Source organism: Chlamydomonas reinhardtii, chromosome 16 (genome assembly GCF_000002595.2).
Source record: "Chlamydomonas reinhardtii strain CC-503 cw92 mt+ chromosome 16, whole genome shotgun sequence".
Taxonomy (NCBI): Eukaryota; Viridiplantae; Chlorophyta; class Chlorophyceae; order Chlamydomonadales; family Chlamydomonadaceae; genus Chlamydomonas; species Chlamydomonas reinhardtii.
In genome coordinates this window covers 682,176-701,795 of record NC_057019.1, presented here as the reverse complement: position 1 = coordinate 701,795, position 19,620 = coordinate 682,176, and the positions used below count along the sequence as shown (strand labels likewise).

Here is a 19,620-nt window from a genome sequence, read left to right as displayed (position 1 = left end):
GCGGGTTAGCACGGACTGTGCACCCCACCCAACCGGCCATGTCCGGATTTGCGGGGATGCCAAAGGCCCCCAACATAGAGGCGTGTGCTTAGTAGGCGCCCGCGTCAAGGTGGCCCCGGGATCAGCCCTTTTCCTGCCATAAGGCAGCCACCTCCTTGTTCACGGGCTGGGTTATCGGCTACCACTGACGGGCTACGGATGACGGCTCAGGACTTATGGAGGTAGGTGGAGACAGATTGGGGGCAACAGGCACGGCGGCGTGGGGTAGGACGGGAGAGGTAGGGAGAGGAGAGGGTTGGAGCTCGGGTGTATTGGAGTAGAAGGCGAGAGATAGAAAGGGGGTTGTAGATACCAGCCTTTACCAAACCGAACCCAAGGGGGGCTTGGGGCTTCGGACGGGTACTTGGTCGGGCCGGGAGGCCGGGAAGCGTGGGCGAGGGACAAGGCTGGCCTACACTTGCGCTTTTGGGTGGCTTCGCGCCGTTTGCATAAGGCAGTGCTTTGCACAAGGGATGAAGGGAGAGGTCCTCATTCGCACTTGTGTTACGATTGGTATTCACTGGAGCTTATTCAGTTGGTATTGCTTCGCTTCGCTTACAACTGTTGCTCCTGGAGTGGGGGAACCCAGTGGAACCCCTGGCACAACTGGACCGGTAACATACCGCCTTCAACCCCTATTGGCGCTGGCACTTGCCTGGGCACGTACAGCGCGTGTTGCCCGTGTTGGCGTGTTGCAGCTTGCCAACACGCACCCTTACGCGAGACCACCTCTCTAGCGTTCGATGATGCCCGCTTCCCTCACATCCTGTGTGCAGGCCGACCCCGTCCCGCTCTGTCCCGCTGCACAGTACGGTTATGTCCTGCACCTGATGCTAATGCTTCCACTCACCCTGGCTGAACGTTATGCGAGGCACGCACGTTGAGGCCCTTGCGCATGCTGCAGTAAGTGGGCTGGTGTGGGGCACGGGGGTAGATACCGTCACCGTCAACAATCCTCAGATGGTAACCGAGCGCGCAAACATGATCGCGGGGATGCATGCTCCTTGCTCGAGCTCGAGGCTCTCCCTGAATCACATACCCGTTTATTTGCATGGCAAAGACGCGCCAGCCCTGCTACTAACCATGGAACAGCAGAAGGCGCTGCGCGAGTGTGAGGCCGCTGTGTCGGCCGGGCTTGCTGCCTACCGCTCGGGGCAGCAGCTGACAGTGGCAGGCTTGCCAGTCCTGCTAATGCCGTTTCACAAACTGGCTGCGGTACTGGAGCGATGGCAGCTCGAGCCGGAGGCGCTTGCGGTCGCGGTGAAGATTCTTTCCTCCGGCTCGTTGTCACGGCTGCTGCAGCTGCAAGCCCATGCCGCAGAGCATGCGCTGGCAGCGGGCTTCCCAGAGCTCGTTGCAGAGCCATTGGTGCGGCCGGCGGCGGGGTCTGCTGCGGCGGCGGGGAACGCCCCTCGACCCACGGGCGCGAGGCAGCAGCAGCAGCGGCGGCCGCAACAGCCGCAACAGCCGCAGCAACAGCCGAAGGAGGATTACTTTGACCGCATGGACCGGCGAGGCGCAGTGGACCTACAGGTTTATGGCGCGGCGACGCGCATTTTGAGCATGTGCCTCGCCTTCCCCGGCGGCTCCAACGGTGGGACGCCGGTGGGGCTGCCGCGCGCGGCCGCAGCGGTGGTTGAGCAAACGGCCGCGGCGCTGCTGCGCATGCACGTGCTGCACTGGCCTGGGACCCTGGCGGCGCGGGCTGTGGAGACATTGGCGGCTTTCCAGGCGGCGGCGCCGCCGCTGCCGTTGCCGGCTGTGGCTGAGGGGGCTGCTAGTGGGACCGCTGCTGCAGGCAGTAGCAGCACCAGTTCCGGCGGTGATGGCCGCTGCGGCGATTTGCCGCTACCCAGCAGTGCGGTAGCGGCGGCGCATGCGGAGGCGGTGGTGCGGTCGCACGTGAACCATGCGGTGTTGGTTTCGTGTGGCCTGGTGTCTGCTTTCTCAGTTATGGCGACCGAGCAGTTCTGCCGACAGCATCTAGATCGCAGCATCAACAGCAGCAGCAGTCGCAGTAGCAGCAGCAGCGGCAGTAGTAGCAGCAACGGCAGGCAACAGCAGCTCCAGCAGGCGGGTCCCTCCGGCCCGCTGCTCGCGGCGCTGGTGGCAGAGATTGGCAGTAGCTGCTTTCTGGAGCAGGCGGCGCGGCTGGCGTTGCAGGAGGCGGCGTGCATGGGCCGGCGGCGGCTGCGGCAGCCGGCGGTCATGGCGCACGTGGAGGGGCACATGCGGACCTGCTACGTATACCGAGCGGACGACGCCGGCGTGCTGCAGCCGTCGGACCTGTGCATCAATCTTGTGTCGCAGCTGTGCAGGCTGGCGAATGACATGTGCTTCAAGCGCAGGATGTGCATCACGAGCAAGCACTGCGGCCTCACGCCGGGCGCCATTCGGGAGCTGGGAGGTGACGGCAGTAGCAGTGGTGGCGGCAGTAGCAGAAGCGGCGGCAGCAACGGTGGCAGCAGCAGCGGTGGCAGCAGCGGTGGCGCCACAAGAGGAGGACGAGGCGGCGCAGGGGCAGCAGGGTCAGGGGCGTCAGCGTCCGCGGCGGCGGCTCAAACTGAGCCTCCGCTTGTGGCGCCGTGGGGCGCCTGCATGCACACACTGGTCCTGGCGGAGGCGGTGGCGGGCCTGGCGGTGGCGGGCTTCGGTGGCGGCGTGCGGGGCACGTGGGGCCTGCCGCCGGAGCTGGTGGCGGGGCTGCCCGTGCTGGGACTGGATTCACGTGGCCGTGCGGTCGATCTGGGTCCTCTGCTTCAGCAGCAGCAGCTGTCGGGAGGTGTGGGAAGCAGCGGCAGTAGCTCTGCCGCACTCCCGGCGGCTTCGCCCGCGGCCGCAGTGGCCAGTGCAGCAGCTACTGCCTGTAGCGGGGCCGCTGGGGCTAGTCGGCAGGGCCCGCCCGGCACGGCGGTCCATGTTCTGGGTCTGCATGCCATGCCCTTCCGCGCCCTGTGTACGGCGGTTGAGGAGCAGTTGTTGATCTCAGAGCTGCCGGGCGTGGGCGCAGCCGCGGCGGCGGCGGCAGCTGCAGCGGCAAGCCAGGAGGCATTGGCAAGAGGAGTGTTCAGCGGCAGCGGTGGCAGTAACAGTAGCAGCGGCCGAGGCCGGGCTGGCAGTAGCAACAGCGGTGCCAGGGGCGGCAACAGCAGCGGCAGCACTGGGCAGCGGCAGGCGTGTGCTGCTGACGGGCCGCTGCCCTGGCGGCTGCCGCTGGGTCGACGCGCTCTGGCGGTGCTGTGCCTCCGCATTACCGACCTGGCGGCGGCTGGTCACGGCCAGGCCTATGCTGCTGCTAGCGCTGCTGGCGCTGCTGGCGGCCCTGCTAGCGCTGCTGGCGGCCCTGCTAGCGCTGCTAGTGCTGCTTACGCTTCTGGCGCGTCCGGCAGCAGTAGCGGCAGTAGCAATAGCGGCAGTAGCAGTAGCGGCAGTAGCAGCACGGGCGCGCTGCAGATCCGAATCAGGCCGCACCAGATTTGGCTGCTGGGCACGCAAGCTATTGCCGACGCCCGCCGGCTGCTGCTGCTATCGCCAGGCATTGATGGCAGGCACCGCACCGCTAGTGCCGCAAGCGCCGCGCCTGCTTCGGCAACCACTGGCTCTGCTTCTAATGCTACAGCCGCCGGCACTCGCACTGGCCGGTCTGCTGCTACTGCCACGCCAGCCGGGCCGCAGCAGCAGCAGCAGCAACAGCGGGCGGCGGTGGCAGCGGCGGCGCCTGGCGGCTACCCACTGCTGCCGGCGGCCTGGTGGCAGTCGCTGGCGGCGCTGCTGCACGTGCCGGTGCCCCTGCACCCGGCCTACATGGCTGAGGATGCGAACGCCTCCTGGCAGTACAACGAAGACGGCACCGTCAGAAGCAGCTTCCGCGTCAGCCCTGCAGCCGCGGAGAGCGAAGGCGGGCTGCTGGTGCCACAGCCCTACGAGCGGCTGGCGGAGGCGCTGCGACTGCAGGGCATGCCCGGTGGGTGATGAGGTGGGCGACACGAACGGCTAGTGCAGCAGCGAATGCATGAGTTGCCGAGCGCAGATGGGTGGATAGGTTGGACCTACGACCTACGTGCCATGCGCTGTCGTGCCGTGTCGTGTCGTGTCGTACCGCACATAGCTTGGGCCTATGCAACACCCGAGTATACGCACGCTTCCTCCTGACCCTGCCTGTCTCACCTTGTCTGACATGTTCACTGCTGGTGTCCAGGCATCCTGCTGCCGCTGCAGCCCCCGCCCAGCCTGGCCGTGGCGCTGCAGGCGGGACTGGTGCCCGCCTTCGAGGCCGCGCTCCGTCGCGCCCCAGACGCCCGCATGGCGGCGCGACTGGCCGCCGCGCTGCTGCAGCCTGTCTGGCTGGCGGCGCACGAGGGCGCAGACGACGGACTGGGCTGGAGCTGGCCGCAGCTGCAGCAGCTGCTGGCGTTTGCGCCGCCGCCCGCCGCCGCGGCGCTGGTCGCCAGCCTGGGCAAGCGGCTGCAGCTGGCGCTTGACCAGGCTGAGGCGGCTGTAGCACCTGCTGCGGCAGGTGGCGGCGGTGGCGGCAGTAGCGCTGGTCGCGTGGTGCTGACGACGCCGGCGCTGATGCTGGCACGACAGCTGGCGGCGGCGCTGCCGCTGATGGCACTGGTTGACCTTGACGCGGTGGGTGCGGATGGCGTCGGCTGTTTCTGCACAGACTCAACAGACCTGGCCGCCCGTGCATTGCGTGCCATGTCCGGATCTGTATTTTCCCGAATGCCACGCCGCGGCGGCAGCGGTAGCAGCGGCGGTGGCGGGAAGGCATCGCCTGCAGCAGTAACGGCGCGGCGGCTGCAGTGGGCCAGGGTGCGGCTGCTGCTGTCACACACGCTGCACCGCTGGCTGCCGGCTCTGTCGCGCTTCGCCCGGCGGCTGCCAGGAGCGGAGCTCAGGCGCCTCGTGCAGTGCCGGTTGCAGGAAGTCGACACGTCTCCGGAGGGGTGTTTCGACGTCATGGTCGCGTGCGCCTGCGTGTCCAAGCTGCTGGTGTGGATACAGCCGCCGCTGCTTGCGCTCGCCGCAGCGGAGCACGAGGTGGCGGTGAATTGGGACAGGGAGGCAACGCTTCGCAACATCGCTCGCGGCGGCATGCCACGGTTGCAGGCGGAGCGTGCGGGTTGTAGCAGCCGGCTGGCCAACTGGCGGCGCTTCCTGATTCACGAGGTGGACGTCGTGGGGGTGCTGGGGGCGGCGATACAGGTGGTGCTGCAGCTGATGCCCAGGCCGACCCTGCAGTTTGCCATGGCGGCGGCCACGGGCCGGCCCGAGCCCGGCATGTCGGGGGCGATGATCATTCTCCCCATGCTGCTGCCGGCGCTGCGCACGGCGTGCAACGCGGCGCCAGACGTCCTTGCGGAGCCGCTGCTGCACGCGGCGCAGCAGGCGCCGGCGGCGGCGTCGGGCTCGCCGTGGAGCAAGGTCGCGCTGCAGGAGCTGTTTGCGATGAGCACCTCCCAAGTGAGGGTTACGCAGGACCACGAGGTGATGCAGGGTATGCGGCAGGTGGAGGACGATGTGCCGCAGGCCGTAGAAGGACTGCGGGAGTTCGCGCGGGTGCACGGCGCGCAGGCGGCGCGTGCACAGTTCGGTGGCGGTCCCTCGGCGCGGCACGCGTGCATTTCGTCGGAGGGCGCGCTAGGCCTGGCCTACTTTACGCCGGTCTCTCACCTGGAGGTCAGGCAGGGAGCGGTGGCGGCAGCTGGGATGACTAACGAGAGCGGCGTGTTCGGCCTGGGGCCCATGCGTGCTGGCGGCGCTGCAGCCGCAGCTTCGGCGGTGCCCGCAGACCCGCCCACGCCGCTGCGCTGCTGCGCCAACCCGCGCTGCACCAACCTGGCGGCGGCGGTGGGCGCGGACAGCGACGCCCAGCTGCCGCTGCTCAACTGTGGCGGCTGCCGGGGCGCGGCGGCGTACTGCGGCAGGGGCTGCCAGGCGGCGCACTGGAGGGCGGGGCACAAGGAGGCGTGCGCTGCTCTGCGCGGGGAGTGGCGGTGATGGTGTTGGGTTATTGGTTTGTGGAATCGCGACATGTGGTGACGACTGTATGTGGTGAGGAGGCGGCATGCCTACCTGCGGTGTGAGGTCATGTATGAGAATGCGTGCGCTCGATGCACGTGAACAGCGGAGCCGAATAACTGGGTTCATGTATGCGTGTGTGTGTGTGTGTGTGTGTGTGCGCGCGTGTGTGTGTGTGTGTGTGTCGTACAAAACCATCGAAACGGGGCCCGCCCAGACGGCCCAAGAGTTACTGTGCGCATGTGTATGTGGTGTACGGGCGGTCCTTCGCCCTGGCTCATTGCTTGCGGGCCCTGCAGGACACGAGCCACGGCCCACGGGTGCTTGGTCCGCCGACCGTGTGCGAACCTCGTAGGCGCACTAGTGCGGGACTGGAGATAGTCCAAGAACGGAAAGGCGTGCCATGCAATACATCGTCCATGCCATGTAGGATGAGCTCTGTAGTGTGCGGTATTGAATGCACGTGCGCCATGCAGCAGAGTGAGCGCAGGTTGAGGGGCGCAAGGAGGTATTTCACGGTGTGGTATTGCTAGGCGTGCTCATAGTGTGACGATGCCGCGGAGAGGGGGGGGGGTAAAAATGCAGTTGCAAGGATTAAATGCTTGCCCACGGGCGGGCGTCAGAGAGTTGCATGGCTCCCGCCCTGTGCGCTGTCTCATTGCTTCTGGGCCTTGAGGGGCACCCCACATTCAACAGGGCCAGCCGGTCACGTGCGAAACAAGGAGGCGGGGGGCTGGAGGCAGGGGAGCCGTAGTGCTTGCCAGGGCGCGGGGACAGCCAACCTAACCCAACTTTTTGCATGTATGTTGTGGCTTTAGCGGAAGCCCTTGTGTGGCCCCCCTCCCTCCCACCCTCCCGACCATGCAGACCTGCTACAACTGCGGGTGTCAGGAGATGGCCATCAAGCGGCTTGGGGGGCTGAAGGAGGGGCAGCGGCCCTGGTCGGTCAAAGTCTGCAACGACTGCTTGACGACCTGGGTGAGGACCGTGCATGTGCGGGGACGGCTGGGCACTGGGGACGGATTGATTGACAGGTTGACGGCTGAGACAGCTCATGTGCGCTCTCTTCTTCCTCCCCGTTCCCCATCCCCAGAACCGCGACGTCTCCGCCGCCAACGTGATCCGTGTGCTCCTCCTGCTGAAGCTGATGGGCTTCGAGCGGCCGACCAAGCTGCAGCGGCCGCCATGGCCGCCGCCGGCGGCGGGGCCAGGCTGAGAGCCTGAACGGCGCTAGCAGGGCGTGGGGCTGAGGGTGCACGTGTTGATTGGCGGCGAGTGACGTGACTAGTTTGTTAGCTGCGGGTTAGCACGGACTGTGCACCCCACCCAACCGGCCATGTCCGGATTTGCGGGGATGCCAAAGGCCCCCAACATAGAGGCGTGTGCTTAGTAGGCGCCCGCGTCAAGGTGGCTGGGTTGATAACGACCCGGGATCAGCCCTTTTCCTGCCATAAGGCAGCCACCTCCTTGTTGCATGTATGTTGTGGTTGCTACAGCATCCGCGGCCTTTTCAGGTTCGCCTGGTCTCAGTGAGTGTTGGCGGAGCCCTCGGGCTCCCCCCGCAGTCCAGGCGCCCCGTCCCGTCCCGTCCGTGGTGGTGTGGTGCTTGGCGTGTGTGATGGGACAGGGTTTAGGTAGGTTGGCGAGGTCCCGTAGGGTGCAGCTGACGCCCATACCCCAAGCAGACGGCAAACAGTTTGCAGCGGCAGAGTAGAAGTGCATGGCTGGTCGGAGTGCTGCTTGGCGTGGTGCTTTGCCTGTCACCCGGCCGTCTTGCCTGCCTCCGTTTCCCTTTCTCCTGAGCGTGTAACCTTCCCTCACAACGATACAAAGGGGTTGGGTCAAGCGGGTCCCACTCCAGGGTTCGTGCCCCTAACGATGTCCCCATCGGCTACCAGAAACATGCATGTATTTAGTTGGGTTGGGATGTTGGGTCACCGGGCAACGACAGAGCGTGGGGCCATGGACCAACATCTTCATGGGCCAGAACACACGCACACGTCAATCAAGGGAGGTGGGCTGGGCCGGGTTGTGGGTGGTGGGGGAAAGGGGGAGGAGGGTCGGGTTACCCGCGAGAGGCATGTGGCTAGCGGCCAGCGCACCAGCCGATTCTAATTCAGCGGATTTGCGCGGGTTAATACCCTTGCCTGGAACAAAGTGAATTGTATTAGGCTGTCTTATCTTACATCTACACAAAACGCCTTGACGGGCGCCGAAGCGATTGGAAGCAAGCGTCATGAGCGACTCTGAACGCTCCGGACTTGTATCAGGCGGTCTGTCTGATGGAAGCCAGAGGCCATTTAAGGCGAATAAGATTCGTGGCATCGCCTGCTGGGGCTGCTTTGGTAAGCGGAGGATGGAGGCTTCATTCCTGATGTTCGCAGCTGACTCCCAGCTCGTGTTACGCTCTGGCTGCAGCTGTTATCCTAATCTTCCTGGTCATCATGACCAGCGTGTTCACGGACCCGAAAAGCTACAAGGGTGAGCGGTGCGGGCGCAATTTGGATTGACTTGCTTTGTTTCCCCGCACGAAGGCGCGCCGTTGCTCGCTACAATGCGCTGTCTCACACCTGCTCTACATGCTTTGTCTGCAGCTGCGACCCCGGTCAGCTACCTTGCTGGCGAGGACGTGGTCCTATACAACGGTTTGGGGCCAATTAAGGTGCTGGTCCCCACGACAAACAAATTGAACGCGCTTGCGAACTACCAGTAAGTGCAGGCGAGGGGGGAGGGGAAGACGGGTATGGGCTACCTCGGGTGGGTGGGAAGGTAGTCGGTTCACCGGGTCGCACACGCCATAAAACACACACACGCGGGTTACCTTCGGCGGTATTGCTTCTACCCCCCACAGGCTGGGCCTGCAGCTCCTGCAGCTGTTCTGGTACGACCTGGCCATCCAGAAGTTCCAGACGGTAAGAGCCACATGGGGCTGGGATCAAGCGGACGCTCCCGGCCGCGCCGGATGGAACAGCCCGTCTGGCGCACACCAGGGCTGCATTGCTGGCCCCTTCCACTCCACCCCACTCACGGCTAACCCACAAAGCCTGCTAAACCCCCATCCATCCCTTACACACCACCAAACCATGTATTCACGATACTTAGACACTGTCCGTACTCACCCGCCCGCCCGCAGGCCCAGTCCATGGACAAGCGCCTGGCTATGGCATACGTGGGCGAGGCGCTGGCGTACAAACAGCCGCTGTGGCAGACGGAGAACGTGGCGGCGGCGCAGGCGGTGCTGGCGCGCATGGACGCAGCCATGGCCGACAACTACATGGCCATGCTGTCGGGTGAGGAGACACAGGGGGTGGTAGCCGGGGGTGAGAACTGGGAAGATGGTGGTGATGGAAAAGGAGGGGCAGCGGAGAGTGGGGACTGGGAAGGGAGGGGAGGCGGGGGGTGGAAGTGGAGGGGTGGAGGAGGGGTAGCTGAGCCAGAGCACCGGCAGATGAGGTGTTGGGCGAACGGCAACAGTGACATGGGTCGGGCGAGTGGGCAGAGGCGGGCCGCGCGGATCCTCGGAGACGGGCTCAGTGACCCAGATGGGAACTGACACAGCAAGCCCTGGCATCGTGAGCGCCCCACGGCCCTAGCCTGCACGCCGCGCTCGCAACCGCCACTCACGCCCAGTCACGCCCGCCCTCACCCGCCAGCAGCCTGCTCCCCTCCCCACCCCCTGGCTACACCTTCACTCCATTAGTTATCATGATTGTAACCCCCTGCAATGCCCTCCATCGGCCCCTCACAGGCCGTGAGCGCGCCTACATCAACGCGGTGCGGGCGCTGTTCGCGAACGGCACCAGCCTGCAGGCACGGGAGACCACCTACTCCACCCTCATGCAGGTGCGGGTGTGTCCGTGTGGGTGCCTGTGTGTGCCCGTGTGTTGAATAAAGGAAACGAAAGCCCGCCCAACTGTGTGTGTCCGTGTGTGCCTTGGTGTGCCGTATGGTGTATTGACGTGGGTGGCTGGGCTGCCGCCGGTGAGGAGGCCGAAAGAGCCGAACGCCGGAACTGTCGCGGGGTCAAGTACCCAAGCACCAAAGTGACCCTCCAGTCCCCGCCCTCCTGTCTTCTACCCCTCAGGCCGTGGCCAACGAGTACCAGGACGACCCGGACGCCTGCGCCTTCGCGGCGCTGTCGCTGCTGGGGCAGCTCAACAGCGTGGGAGGATACCTGAGCCCCGATCAGGTGAGCGAGGGCACAGGAGGGTGGGGGGAGGCGGGAGTGGAGGGCGGGAGGGGAGGGGTTAGCTGTTCATGGGGGACGGAGTGACTGAAGTGCGAGGGGGCGGGTGTGCTCCGATCCCAAAATAAACAGAGACCCGAGTGGGGTGGGAGGATGGACAGCGGCAGGGCCGCAGGGAGGTCCGCGGGGGGGAGGGCGGCTGTTACGGGAACCAACCCCCCAGCGCGCTGGACCGCACTGCAACCTCGCCATCTAGACCTGCACCCTGCCTCACTTCCCGCCACACACTGCACACGCGCCTGCAGGCCCAGCAGGTGCGCTACAACGCGGAGGAGCTGCTCGGCGACTGCACCTACTACTTCCCCAAGTGGGTAGCGGGGGGGAGCCGTGCCTGGAGAACGGAGTGGCTCAGTCACACGTGGGGCGAGGGGAGTGCGGCCGGTCTGACCTCTTGTGGTGTGGTCGCCTAGCAGAGGAGGGAGTGTGGCACGATTGATGCAAGACAGGAGGGAGCGGGGGCAGTCGAGGCGGATGTCGCGAACAAACAATTAGGCAACAGGGCCCTCCACCTGCAACCACACTTTCTCCTCCCTTGTGGGTTTGCGTCCACTGCCCCGTCCTGCCCTCCTTTCCTCTTCCCCTCCATTTTCCCAAACCCCCTTCTCCCGCCCTCCTTCCCTCTCCCTAGCCACGCCGGCCTGCTCCACTACCAGGTCTACCTGTACGATGTGGACAATGTGGATGAGGCAGCCAAGGGTGAGAGGGGCGACAAGGAGGGGGGGGGCAGGGCGTGGGGGCAGAGGCAGGGGACTGAGAGGAGGAGGAAAAGGAAGAGGCGGTGGGGCCGCCAGGGGGAGGTTGGGATATTGTAGATACAGACCACACTAAACCGAACCCAAGGGGAAAAAGCAAAAGGAAGAGTGCCGGGGTTCTTGACAGAGACGAGAGTGACAGAATGGAAACAGATAGAGGAAGCGGCTGCAGGGCCAAGGTGCGCTGGTGAAGTGGGATGTGGGTGGGTTACGGCAGGCAGCGGAGCATCTCTGGGCAGTGGCTGGCGGCGCGCCTTGCCCGGACCAGAGCATGCGCTGACCGCCCTGCTGCTGTGTGACACCTACCCCATGGGCTTCACGGACATTGGTAACAACACGCCTGCTACGCTACTGCTCCTGGGTACGCCTTCACTTCGTCATGATTGTATCTCCCCCGCCCGCCCTGTGAGCAGGCGTTGCCCCCGGCGTGGCTCTGGGCAAGGCCGCGCCCGCGTCCAGCCGCGCGCAGCACATGCGCTCGCACATCTACATGCGCTTCGGCAACTGGAGCCAGGTGGTGGAGTCCAACACGGTGGGGCGGCGGGCGGCCTGGGCTCGGGGGGCGGCGGGCAAACCGGGTCGATGCTGGGCTGTGCTGTGCGGAGCCCATGGGCGGGGTGAAGCCGGGTCTTGCGCTGTAGAGTGAGGGCTGAGGCTGGGGCTGGGGTTGGGCTAGAGCTGGACACTGGTTGGGAGGACGGGGCGCTGGCATGGGCGCCGCCATAGCGCCGTGGACCTGTGTACATGATTGCGTGTGTTCACCTGTGCGGCTCGGCGTGCGTGTGTGCGTGTGTGTCTGGCAGGCGGCCGTGGCTGCCTCCGACAGCTACTGCATGGCCGTGAAGGGCAACAACACCTGCGATGCCGACAACCGGTGAGCGCGGGGCGCTTGCTGCTGCTGCTGCTGCTGCTGCTGCCGCTGCTGCTGCCGCTGCTACTGCTTGTCTGAGGCTTGATGTGGCTGCACCCGCACTGTTGATCGCGCAGCTGGCGGCCTTGATGCATGGTACACACACGCACACCTGCGTATATCCTCCTACTAAGCTCTCTAACGCACACACAACAAACGCACGTGCGCACCTGCTTGCGCCCAGGTGGCACGCGCTGGAGTGGCAGATGTACGGCCAGACCCAGATGTGCGGCGTCACGGCCGCCACTGCCGCCTACAAGCGCATGCAGGTGCGCCGAGCCGCGTCTGGCAGCAACAAGGCCATATCAGGCTTTCTTTTAAGGCTTGCGCGTAGAGTTTTGGGCTTTGAGTGTCGCATAGATGTACAACGCTCCGGGGCCCCTGCGCGCAAGTGTCCTCCGGGTCCTGCCGATACCTGCTCGCTGAGTTTGCAGGCTTCGTGCCGACCTTTCTCCTTACCTTATACTGCGTGTTTCCAATACTGCATGCTTTCAAACACACGCCTGTGCCCCCTGCAGACAGTGGCCGCCAGCCAGAACTACACCGGCGTGTACGGGCAGTGGCTGTACCGCATGTACGCGCAGCTGCAGCTGCAGTCGCTCAACTCCGTGGCGGCGGTGGGCCTCAAGTCCGCCGCCGACAACACCACCGCCATGCTGCCGCCGGCGCTGTACAGCACCGACGCCATCCAGAACGCCGGCGACATCCAGGTGTGAGCGGTGGACCGCCCATCCCAATCCCAATCCCGGACAGCCATCACGAGACGTACCCCGTCCACTGTCGCGGAACCCATCGAGCCATATCGACAACACAACACAGCGCTCCACCGGACCTGCTGCACGCCTTGCCTAACCCGCGTCCCTACCCACAACCCTCAACCTGCGCAGGACCACTTCTGGCCGCCGCACGCCGAGGCCAACGCGCTCCTGGCGCGCATCTACTCCCTGGTGGCCGGCCGCAGCCTGACCCAGATCAACTCGGCCGCCACCAACGCCACCGTCGCCGCGGCGCAGGCGCGCATTGACGCCATCGTGGCCCGCCAGGGCGACCTGACGGCGGCCTACGCCAACGGCACGTTGACGGCGTCGTCGGCCGCCAACGTGCCGCTGAACGCCGAGATGACGGCCCTGCTGACCACCGTGCAGCTGCAGGTGTGAGGAGGGCTTGGGACAAAGGGCAGGGGAGGGAAAGGGAAGGCAGGGCGGCGGGAGGGGTGGCAACCTGGCGTGATTGCGCACTGCAGTTCGGGTTCGCGCGCTGCAACCCTACCTGCGCTTGGATGGGCAGCGCTTAGGCCCTCACGTACGCCACTGGACGAGGGCTCCCGCGTGCCCGAGGCACCACGCGCCAATGCGTCCCCTGCTCAATCCGTGGGTGCCGGCGTGGGCGCGCAGGCTCGCGCCCTGGTCGCCGCGTACAGCTGCGTGGGCGGCGACAGCAGTAAGTGCGGCGTGTGGCGGCCGCTGATGGACCAGGCCTTGGCCCTGCACAACAACATCTCCAGTGAGTGCGGGAGCCTGAGGGCAGGGCGACCCATTAAGCTGACTTACACGGCACTGTGCGCTACTGCCATCCACGACTACGACGCCTGACGGCAGGGTTCTGGCCCACACATCGTATTACGCCACACCCCACCGCACCACCTGTCCGACCCAAACCATGGATCCAGCAATGTTACTCCGGCATGTACACATCGCGCATGCCCGAGGAGGTCCACCAGCAGCGCATCGCCCTCGACTACCGCGTGCCGTGCGGTGGCTGCACAGGGTGCAAGCGCGTAGCGCAGCAGCAGCAGCAGTAGTGGGTCACTTGAGTGTATGAGGCGTGGGAATGGGACTTTTAACCATTATATTTCTGCGCGACTGGGCGGGTGTGCATTGGTCGGGATTTGGGAGCGGGTCGCCCGCGTTCTTCAACCTACTCGCTTGTAGGACAAAAAGATATACTAGTAAAAATATTAATGTAGAGACCTTATGTTTCATTTGCGGCCTGTTCGGTGATGTCGCGTCCATGGATGAAATGACTTTCGTCAGTCCGCGCGAGCCATAGCTCTCGGGCCCTAATTACTTATAAGTATAGCGATATAAAAACTGCTGCCTCGCTCATTAATACCAAACCCCAAACCCGCAGGCTCTTCCACGCTGCCCTCGCTGAAGATTGCGCCCACCCCGGAGTTCTACGGCAACCTGCTCATCGCCACCGTGCCGGTCGCCTCCGACCCATTCGAGCAGGCCAACACCGCCTCCCGCATGTTCTCCATCTGCCTGCAGCAGCTGCCCGGCCGCATGCAGTGCATGCTGGGCTCGGCGCGCGCCGCCAAGGCCCTGGGCAACACCGACATGGCTCGCTCCTGGTGAGCGAGGGAAGCGCGTCGCAAGAGAGGAGCGCATGGCCGCATGGGAAGCGTGCGTGGGAAGGCGATAGAGGGTTGAAGGCCTGGAGTCCGTATTGTGCTTAGGTTGAGCGCCAGTCGGCGCCTGCTGTTTTTCGGGTGTACCGTTGTGTGGGTGTGTGTGGGTGTGTTCAAAAGCTGCGGTACCGGTGCGGGACATGTTCCGGTTTGACCCTCCTGTTGTGTGCCCCAGACAGGTGCCGTGTCCCTACATTGCTGTCGCCTACTCACATGCCCCCACCATCACGCCGGTGTCCACAGGTACTCGCAGCTGGCCGCGCAGTGCCGCACCGGCGACGCGCGCTTCCCGGCGCTGGTGGAGGCCAAGGCCAACAGCGCGCCCTCGCCGCCGCCGCCCGCCAAGAAGCCCTCCGGACGCCGCGCGCTGGTCGAGTCCACCGCATAAGCAGGCAGGCGCCGCAAAGCGTGCTGAGTGCGTGCGCGCTCCGTGTGTTTGGGCGAACACAAGGAGATTGGGGCGGGCAGCAGCATGGGGTTGCTGTGGGCGCTGCAGGCGGGGGCTGTTCTGGAGCCCATGCAGACATGGGCGTACGCGGCCTGGCTGACATTGACAGCAGGGGATGGGTTGTGGAGTTCGACAACGGGAACTTAGCGGAGCGGATTGACGGGAAGGGAGATGCGGTGTGCGCGCCGCCGTGAAAGGTGGAAGCTCTTTGGTGGCTAAGTGATTGACATATGATATATGCGTGCGACATGTTCGGGAGTAGCTCTCGCGGACAACCCTCGCAAAAAGGCAGCAGGCTGCCTGACAGGGCCTGACAAGGAACGGACTAAATGACTTCGTGAGCGAGCGGTAGACGTTTTATGCGTGGAACAAATGCGTGTTGTGATGGACCTGTACTTGCGTCCTGGGAGGCTACATGTCGGGGCTTGCTGCGAGTACCAAAGCACCGGAGTTGAAGCACGAAAGGAGGAGACGCGAGCACGTCCGTTGAATCCAACCTGACTGCCACGCAGCATGCATGGGTTTGTGCCATGGGGAGCCAGCGCCCTACGCCTGTACGCCAGCCTAGTGCAGCTCTTTACCTTCATAAACATTGTTGTCGATCTGCATTTTGTCCTACTGAGAGGATTCCATCCGCAGCTGCCTGTCGAGTCCGACCCGAGTTTACGCTGCTTACGTGTGGCTGAGCCGATACCAAGCAACCCCAAAACAACCAGCTAGCTCCAACATAACTAATGGCAACAGCGTTGGATGTAGATGCGGGGCGAGTCCAGGTGGTGTCAACCTCGGAGAGTAGCTCGTTTCTTGGGCGAGTCTTCGCAGGCCGGCGAGAGTCGTCCATTCTTAGAGTGAGTGGAAGCCGACACGAACTGTAAAGGGCGTGCTGAAACAGTGGAGTCAGGCTTGACACAGGCAACGAGAGGCCATGTTTGCGACCAACAGCTAGGCAACAGCCGGGCTGCCGACGCCCGTGGTTATCATGTCATGCTCAAGCTAGTTAGTTACATGCGAGCCACAACAACTCGACTCCGGCAAGCACCCTTTCCTCACCAACACAACACCCTCACCTCCGCCGCGCCTTGCACGTGCAGAATGAGCGCGAGTACAGCAGCGCGCTGAGCGAGGCGGCCACAGAGGACTTTTCCGACCTGGACCAGCTCGGATTCCTGAGCGTGCCTGGCGGCCGCGACAAGGAGGGGCGGCAGGTGGTGATGGTGGCGGCCAAAAACTACCCCGCGCGCGTGCTCAAAACTGACCGCGTGTTCAGGTCAGAGTGTGAGACGCCGGTGGCTTCCTGGCTGTTGAGTTCCTGTCCGCTGGGCTTCTAGTAGCTGATACCCTAGCTGCCGAGCCTTCGGCTGCATGTGTATCATGCGATGCCTTGTTGGGTTGACGTGTGGCAGACCTCACCTTCACATGTTGGCACCCGCTTGTCGAGCATGTGGACTGGCACGACCGCAGCAGTGCGCTGCAGCCTCGTCTCGCGCCTCGCGTGCTTTGTTCTTGCAGCTCTGCAGCCCCCCTCCCGCTCCTCACCGTGCCCCTGCAGGTACTTTGCCCACACGCTGGACGCCTTGGTGGACGAGCCGTACGTAGTGGTGTGGCTGCACACCGGCAGCAGCTACTGGAACAACTGCCCGTCGCTAGCCTGGCTGTGGCGCACGTACGAGCGGTGAGACAAAGGCGGCGAGGAGGGGCGGTGTCTTCCATCAGTTAACTTGTAAACTGATAGCAAAGCATGCTTAGGCGCTGAACCAGTAGAGAGGAAATCGAGAGAAGTGAATGGGGCGGTGATTGCAGGGGCTTGCCTGCGAAGGAAGCCGCAGCGGGATCAGGTCCCAGGCCCGCCTTTTGCCCCCGGCCTGTCTGCAGCACGGGTTGCTCCCGAACCCTTCCATTGCCGCTTCCTCCTGCCCCTCGTCACCCTCCTGAGGCCCCATGTATGCGCCCACGTGCACCCCCCATGCACACACGTGCACCCCACAGGCTGCCCTGCAAGTACCGCACCAATCTGGCCCGGTTGTTCGTGGTGCACTGCGACCTGCCGCTGTGGGGCGCGCTGGCGACGCTGGGGCCGCTGCTCAGCGCCGACTTCTGGCGCAAGGTGTGTGGGAAATAGTGCGGAGGTGGTGGTGGAGAGGAGGCTGGTAGGGCTGGTGATGGTGGTTTGCACCATCCCACGAGAACCAAGAGTAAGTTACAAGCATTCGCAACAGAGCGAGGAGGAGCCGGCGGGCCTGCCGGGGAGGTGGGGCTGGTGGTTACGTAGTCGGAGAGAGGTGGCGGCCAGACTAGGGCCGTGGGGGCGGGGCAATCCACCGGATGGGCCTCATGAGTACCGGTCTACCTGCTGCGTTGGCTTATGTGCACGGCTGACTGCGCCTCGCTCCCCCGACCTTGTGTACCGTGTTGTGGCTCCCCCGCAGGTCGAGTGGGTGTCACGTGTGGAGTTCCTGTGGGACCACATACCCAAGGTGCGGGCGCGGTCGCGAGCGCGCAGTGCGCTTGCCTGTTACAGCAGAGCTCTGCGCGCACGCCACAGCGACGCCCTTTCCAACCGCAGCCCTGAGCCACAGCAATCTGCCCGGGTCGGCTCCACCCTCGTACCCCCTGCTGTTCCCCGAAATGGTCTACTGTCTACCACTTCCTTAGGCAATCATGATTGTAAACCCCCATCATACATGCCTTCTCCCACCTTCTCCCACCTCCTTCACCCCTCCTCCCGCCCTCCCCCGGCGTCTACTCTGCAACTGTACCTGCCTACGACTTCACTTCTTAATTAATCATGAATGTAACCCCCCCCCCAACAACAGAAGCAGCTGCTGTCCGCGCTGCCCGCCTACGTGGCGGAGCACGACGCGCTGCTGGAGGACCAGCCGCTGATGGACTACGGCGTGGTGGCCAGCAAGGAGGTCAACAACGTGCCGGGCCTGCCCGCGCCGCCCATGTAGCGATGCAGAGATGCGGTAGAGGCGGAGGCGGTAGGGGCGGAGGCGGTAGGGACGGAGGTGGAGGCTGGGCGCTGGTGATGATGGGTTGAGGCTTGGGATGGGGGCGTGTGTGGGAGGCGGGGAGTGCTGCAGCTCTGTGGAATTGCACTTGGAGCTTCGCGGGAGCTACCGTACAAGGTTGCAGGGGTTAGCATCACGGATTGGCACCCACAAATTGCACCTTCGTGACCCCAATTCGTGCATGATGTACAAGTACCTGCCGCAGGAGGGTGTATTGGTACATAGGTTGAGATTCTCGGATCCACATAGGTAAGAGAGGTGCGAGGCAGGATCCTAAAGCCTGCATGGTGCGGCAAATTATCAGGCACAGGGCGTGCAGGTGGGACGCCGGTCCTGTCGGCGCTGGGCGCAGGATGCGCGGTCGGAAGCCGCACCGCACCAGGAGAGCTGCGACCCCATCCCGCTGGTTCGTTAGGACATGTGATTGTGTTAGGCTTTGATATGCGAGATATGTGCGCTGGGTGTTCATTCGGCGGCTTCGCATAGGAGCGTAGAGTAGTTGCAGGCTGTGTGCCGTGTACAATAACCTGACCAGTGATCAATTAACGCTTGGTCTGACCCTATGGCTGAGGTTTGGGGTTGTTGCGGCTTGGGGCGCGTGCCCCTGCGAGTGATTCATGCACTGTGCATGGCAATCACTCACACGGGTATGGGTCGGGCCCCTCGGGCGCCACGTGGCCTACTAGGTGCGCCACTGAGCGTAGCAGGAACGCTGTGAAGACAGGAGGAGCGAGGTCCTGCACCGGTGACTTGCCATTGCCCTCGTATGCACGGCGGTTTGTGACGACCGGTGGTGCATTGGGACGGGTTGGGAAGCAAGCAAAGGACTGATTCAGTTGGGATGGATTGGGAGGCACACGGGTAAGGCACAGTAGTAGGCACAGTAGAGCAAGGGAGTGGGCAGCTTTGTACAGCTGGAAAATGGGATCAGCCCCCGGCGGCACATGGGATGGGTGGTCATGCATTGCAACGTGATGAGCGGTTGGTAGCTCCCATATCTGGTTGCGGTTGCGAAACAGAAATCGTGTCGAATCGGTGGTTCATCGGATGGCCAACTGCGGGGTTGGCGCATGCACTGGCGGGACGGGCCTCTGGCCGATGCCATGCGGGTGCTGGGCGGGCCCAATTGGGCCCAATTAGGACACAAGATGGTGCTTTTGCTAGCGTCCGAGCGCTTTCAGACACAGGCCAGCTGCTCCGCTCTGCGCAATTTGCATGGCATTACACGACCACTAAAGGGTTAGTAATTGGTGGACGAATCTAATGGCACAGACGAGCGACGCGGAAACTACCAGTAACGCCGGCCAGTTGCCACCACTCTTAGAAGCAATCCTAAACCCCTCTCAGCCTTCCTTCTGCATCCGGATGCCTTACCTCTAGGCTGCATCTGCTGCAACAGGCCTTCAGCCCGCAAACCTATAAAAGAGAATAAAAGAGGGAACGTGTAACTCACGAGCATACGGCAGCATACATGTACAGCTGTGCGGAAACCTTAGACTACGTGGCACACCGTCAAGCCAAACTATCTCACACGCCAAAAGGGAAGAAAGGCGTGCACTCAGTGGAACTGTGCTTCTGATGAAGAACCATAATAAAGAAGGACACGCACGCAAGCGCATGAAAAAAATAGATAAACCTTCATCCTGGGACAGCTCCGACTAACCCCCAACTAACTCCTGTACGGCACCCCAACCCCCCTCAGCCGTACAGGAGGTAGCGTGGCAGTCGGCAGCTGCGCGAGTGTGAGCAGGTAGTTGTACGGCGGCCCGGCTCGGAAGCT

At 63.8% G+C, this 19,620-nt stretch overlaps 4 protein-coding genes across 4 annotated transcripts; all 4 read left to right on the top strand.

The window, feature by feature from the left end:
- The first annotated feature begins 717 nt into the window (after positions 1-717).
- On the top strand, positions 718-6,673 carry CHLRE_16g691400v5 (uncharacterized protein). The gene is made up of 3 exons (XM_043071712.1): positions 718-2,821; positions 2,882-4,003; positions 4,238-6,673. Exons 1-3 carry the CDS (start codon positions 1,123-1,125, stop codon positions 6,040-6,042), a joined length of 4,626 nt encoding a protein of 1,541 aa, XP_042915354.1. The 5' UTR covers positions 718-1,122; the 3' UTR covers positions 6,043-6,673.
- A 54-nt stretch (positions 6,674-6,727) lies between these two features.
- Positions 6,728-7,885, top strand: CHLRE_16g691439v5 (uncharacterized protein). The gene is made up of 2 exons (XM_043071713.1): positions 6,728-7,041; positions 7,157-7,885. The coding sequence occupies exons 1-2, from the start codon at positions 6,925-6,927 to the stop codon at positions 7,277-7,279; spliced, it is 240 nt and encodes a 79-aa protein (XP_042915353.1). The 5' UTR covers positions 6,728-6,924; the 3' UTR covers positions 7,280-7,885.
- Positions 7,886-8,207: 322 nt separating this feature from the next.
- CHLRE_16g691450v5 (uncharacterized protein) lies at positions 8,208-15,383 on the top strand. The gene is made up of 17 exons (XM_043071715.1): positions 8,208-8,408; positions 8,482-8,544; positions 8,658-8,772; positions 8,915-8,975; positions 9,197-9,353; positions 9,812-9,906; positions 10,148-10,252; positions 10,555-10,616; positions 10,938-11,005; positions 11,475-11,593; positions 11,865-11,935; positions 12,156-12,240; positions 12,490-12,681; positions 12,859-13,122; positions 13,366-13,474; positions 14,102-14,324; positions 14,625-15,383. The coding sequence occupies exons 1-17, from the start codon at positions 8,300-8,302 to the stop codon at positions 14,767-14,769; spliced, it is 2,043 nt and encodes a 680-aa protein (XP_042915352.1). The 5' UTR covers positions 8,208-8,299; the 3' UTR covers positions 14,770-15,383.
- A 54-nt stretch (positions 15,384-15,437) lies between these two features.
- CHLRE_16g691500v5 (uncharacterized protein) lies at positions 15,438-19,143 on the top strand. The gene is made up of 6 exons (XM_001699241.2): positions 15,438-15,677; positions 15,921-16,096; positions 16,379-16,501; positions 16,816-16,933; positions 17,256-17,303; positions 17,643-19,143. Exons 1-6 carry the CDS (start codon positions 15,564-15,566, stop codon positions 17,778-17,780), a joined length of 717 nt encoding a protein of 238 aa, XP_001699293.1. The 5' UTR covers positions 15,438-15,563; the 3' UTR covers positions 17,781-19,143.
- Positions 19,144-19,620: the final 477 nt, after the last annotated feature.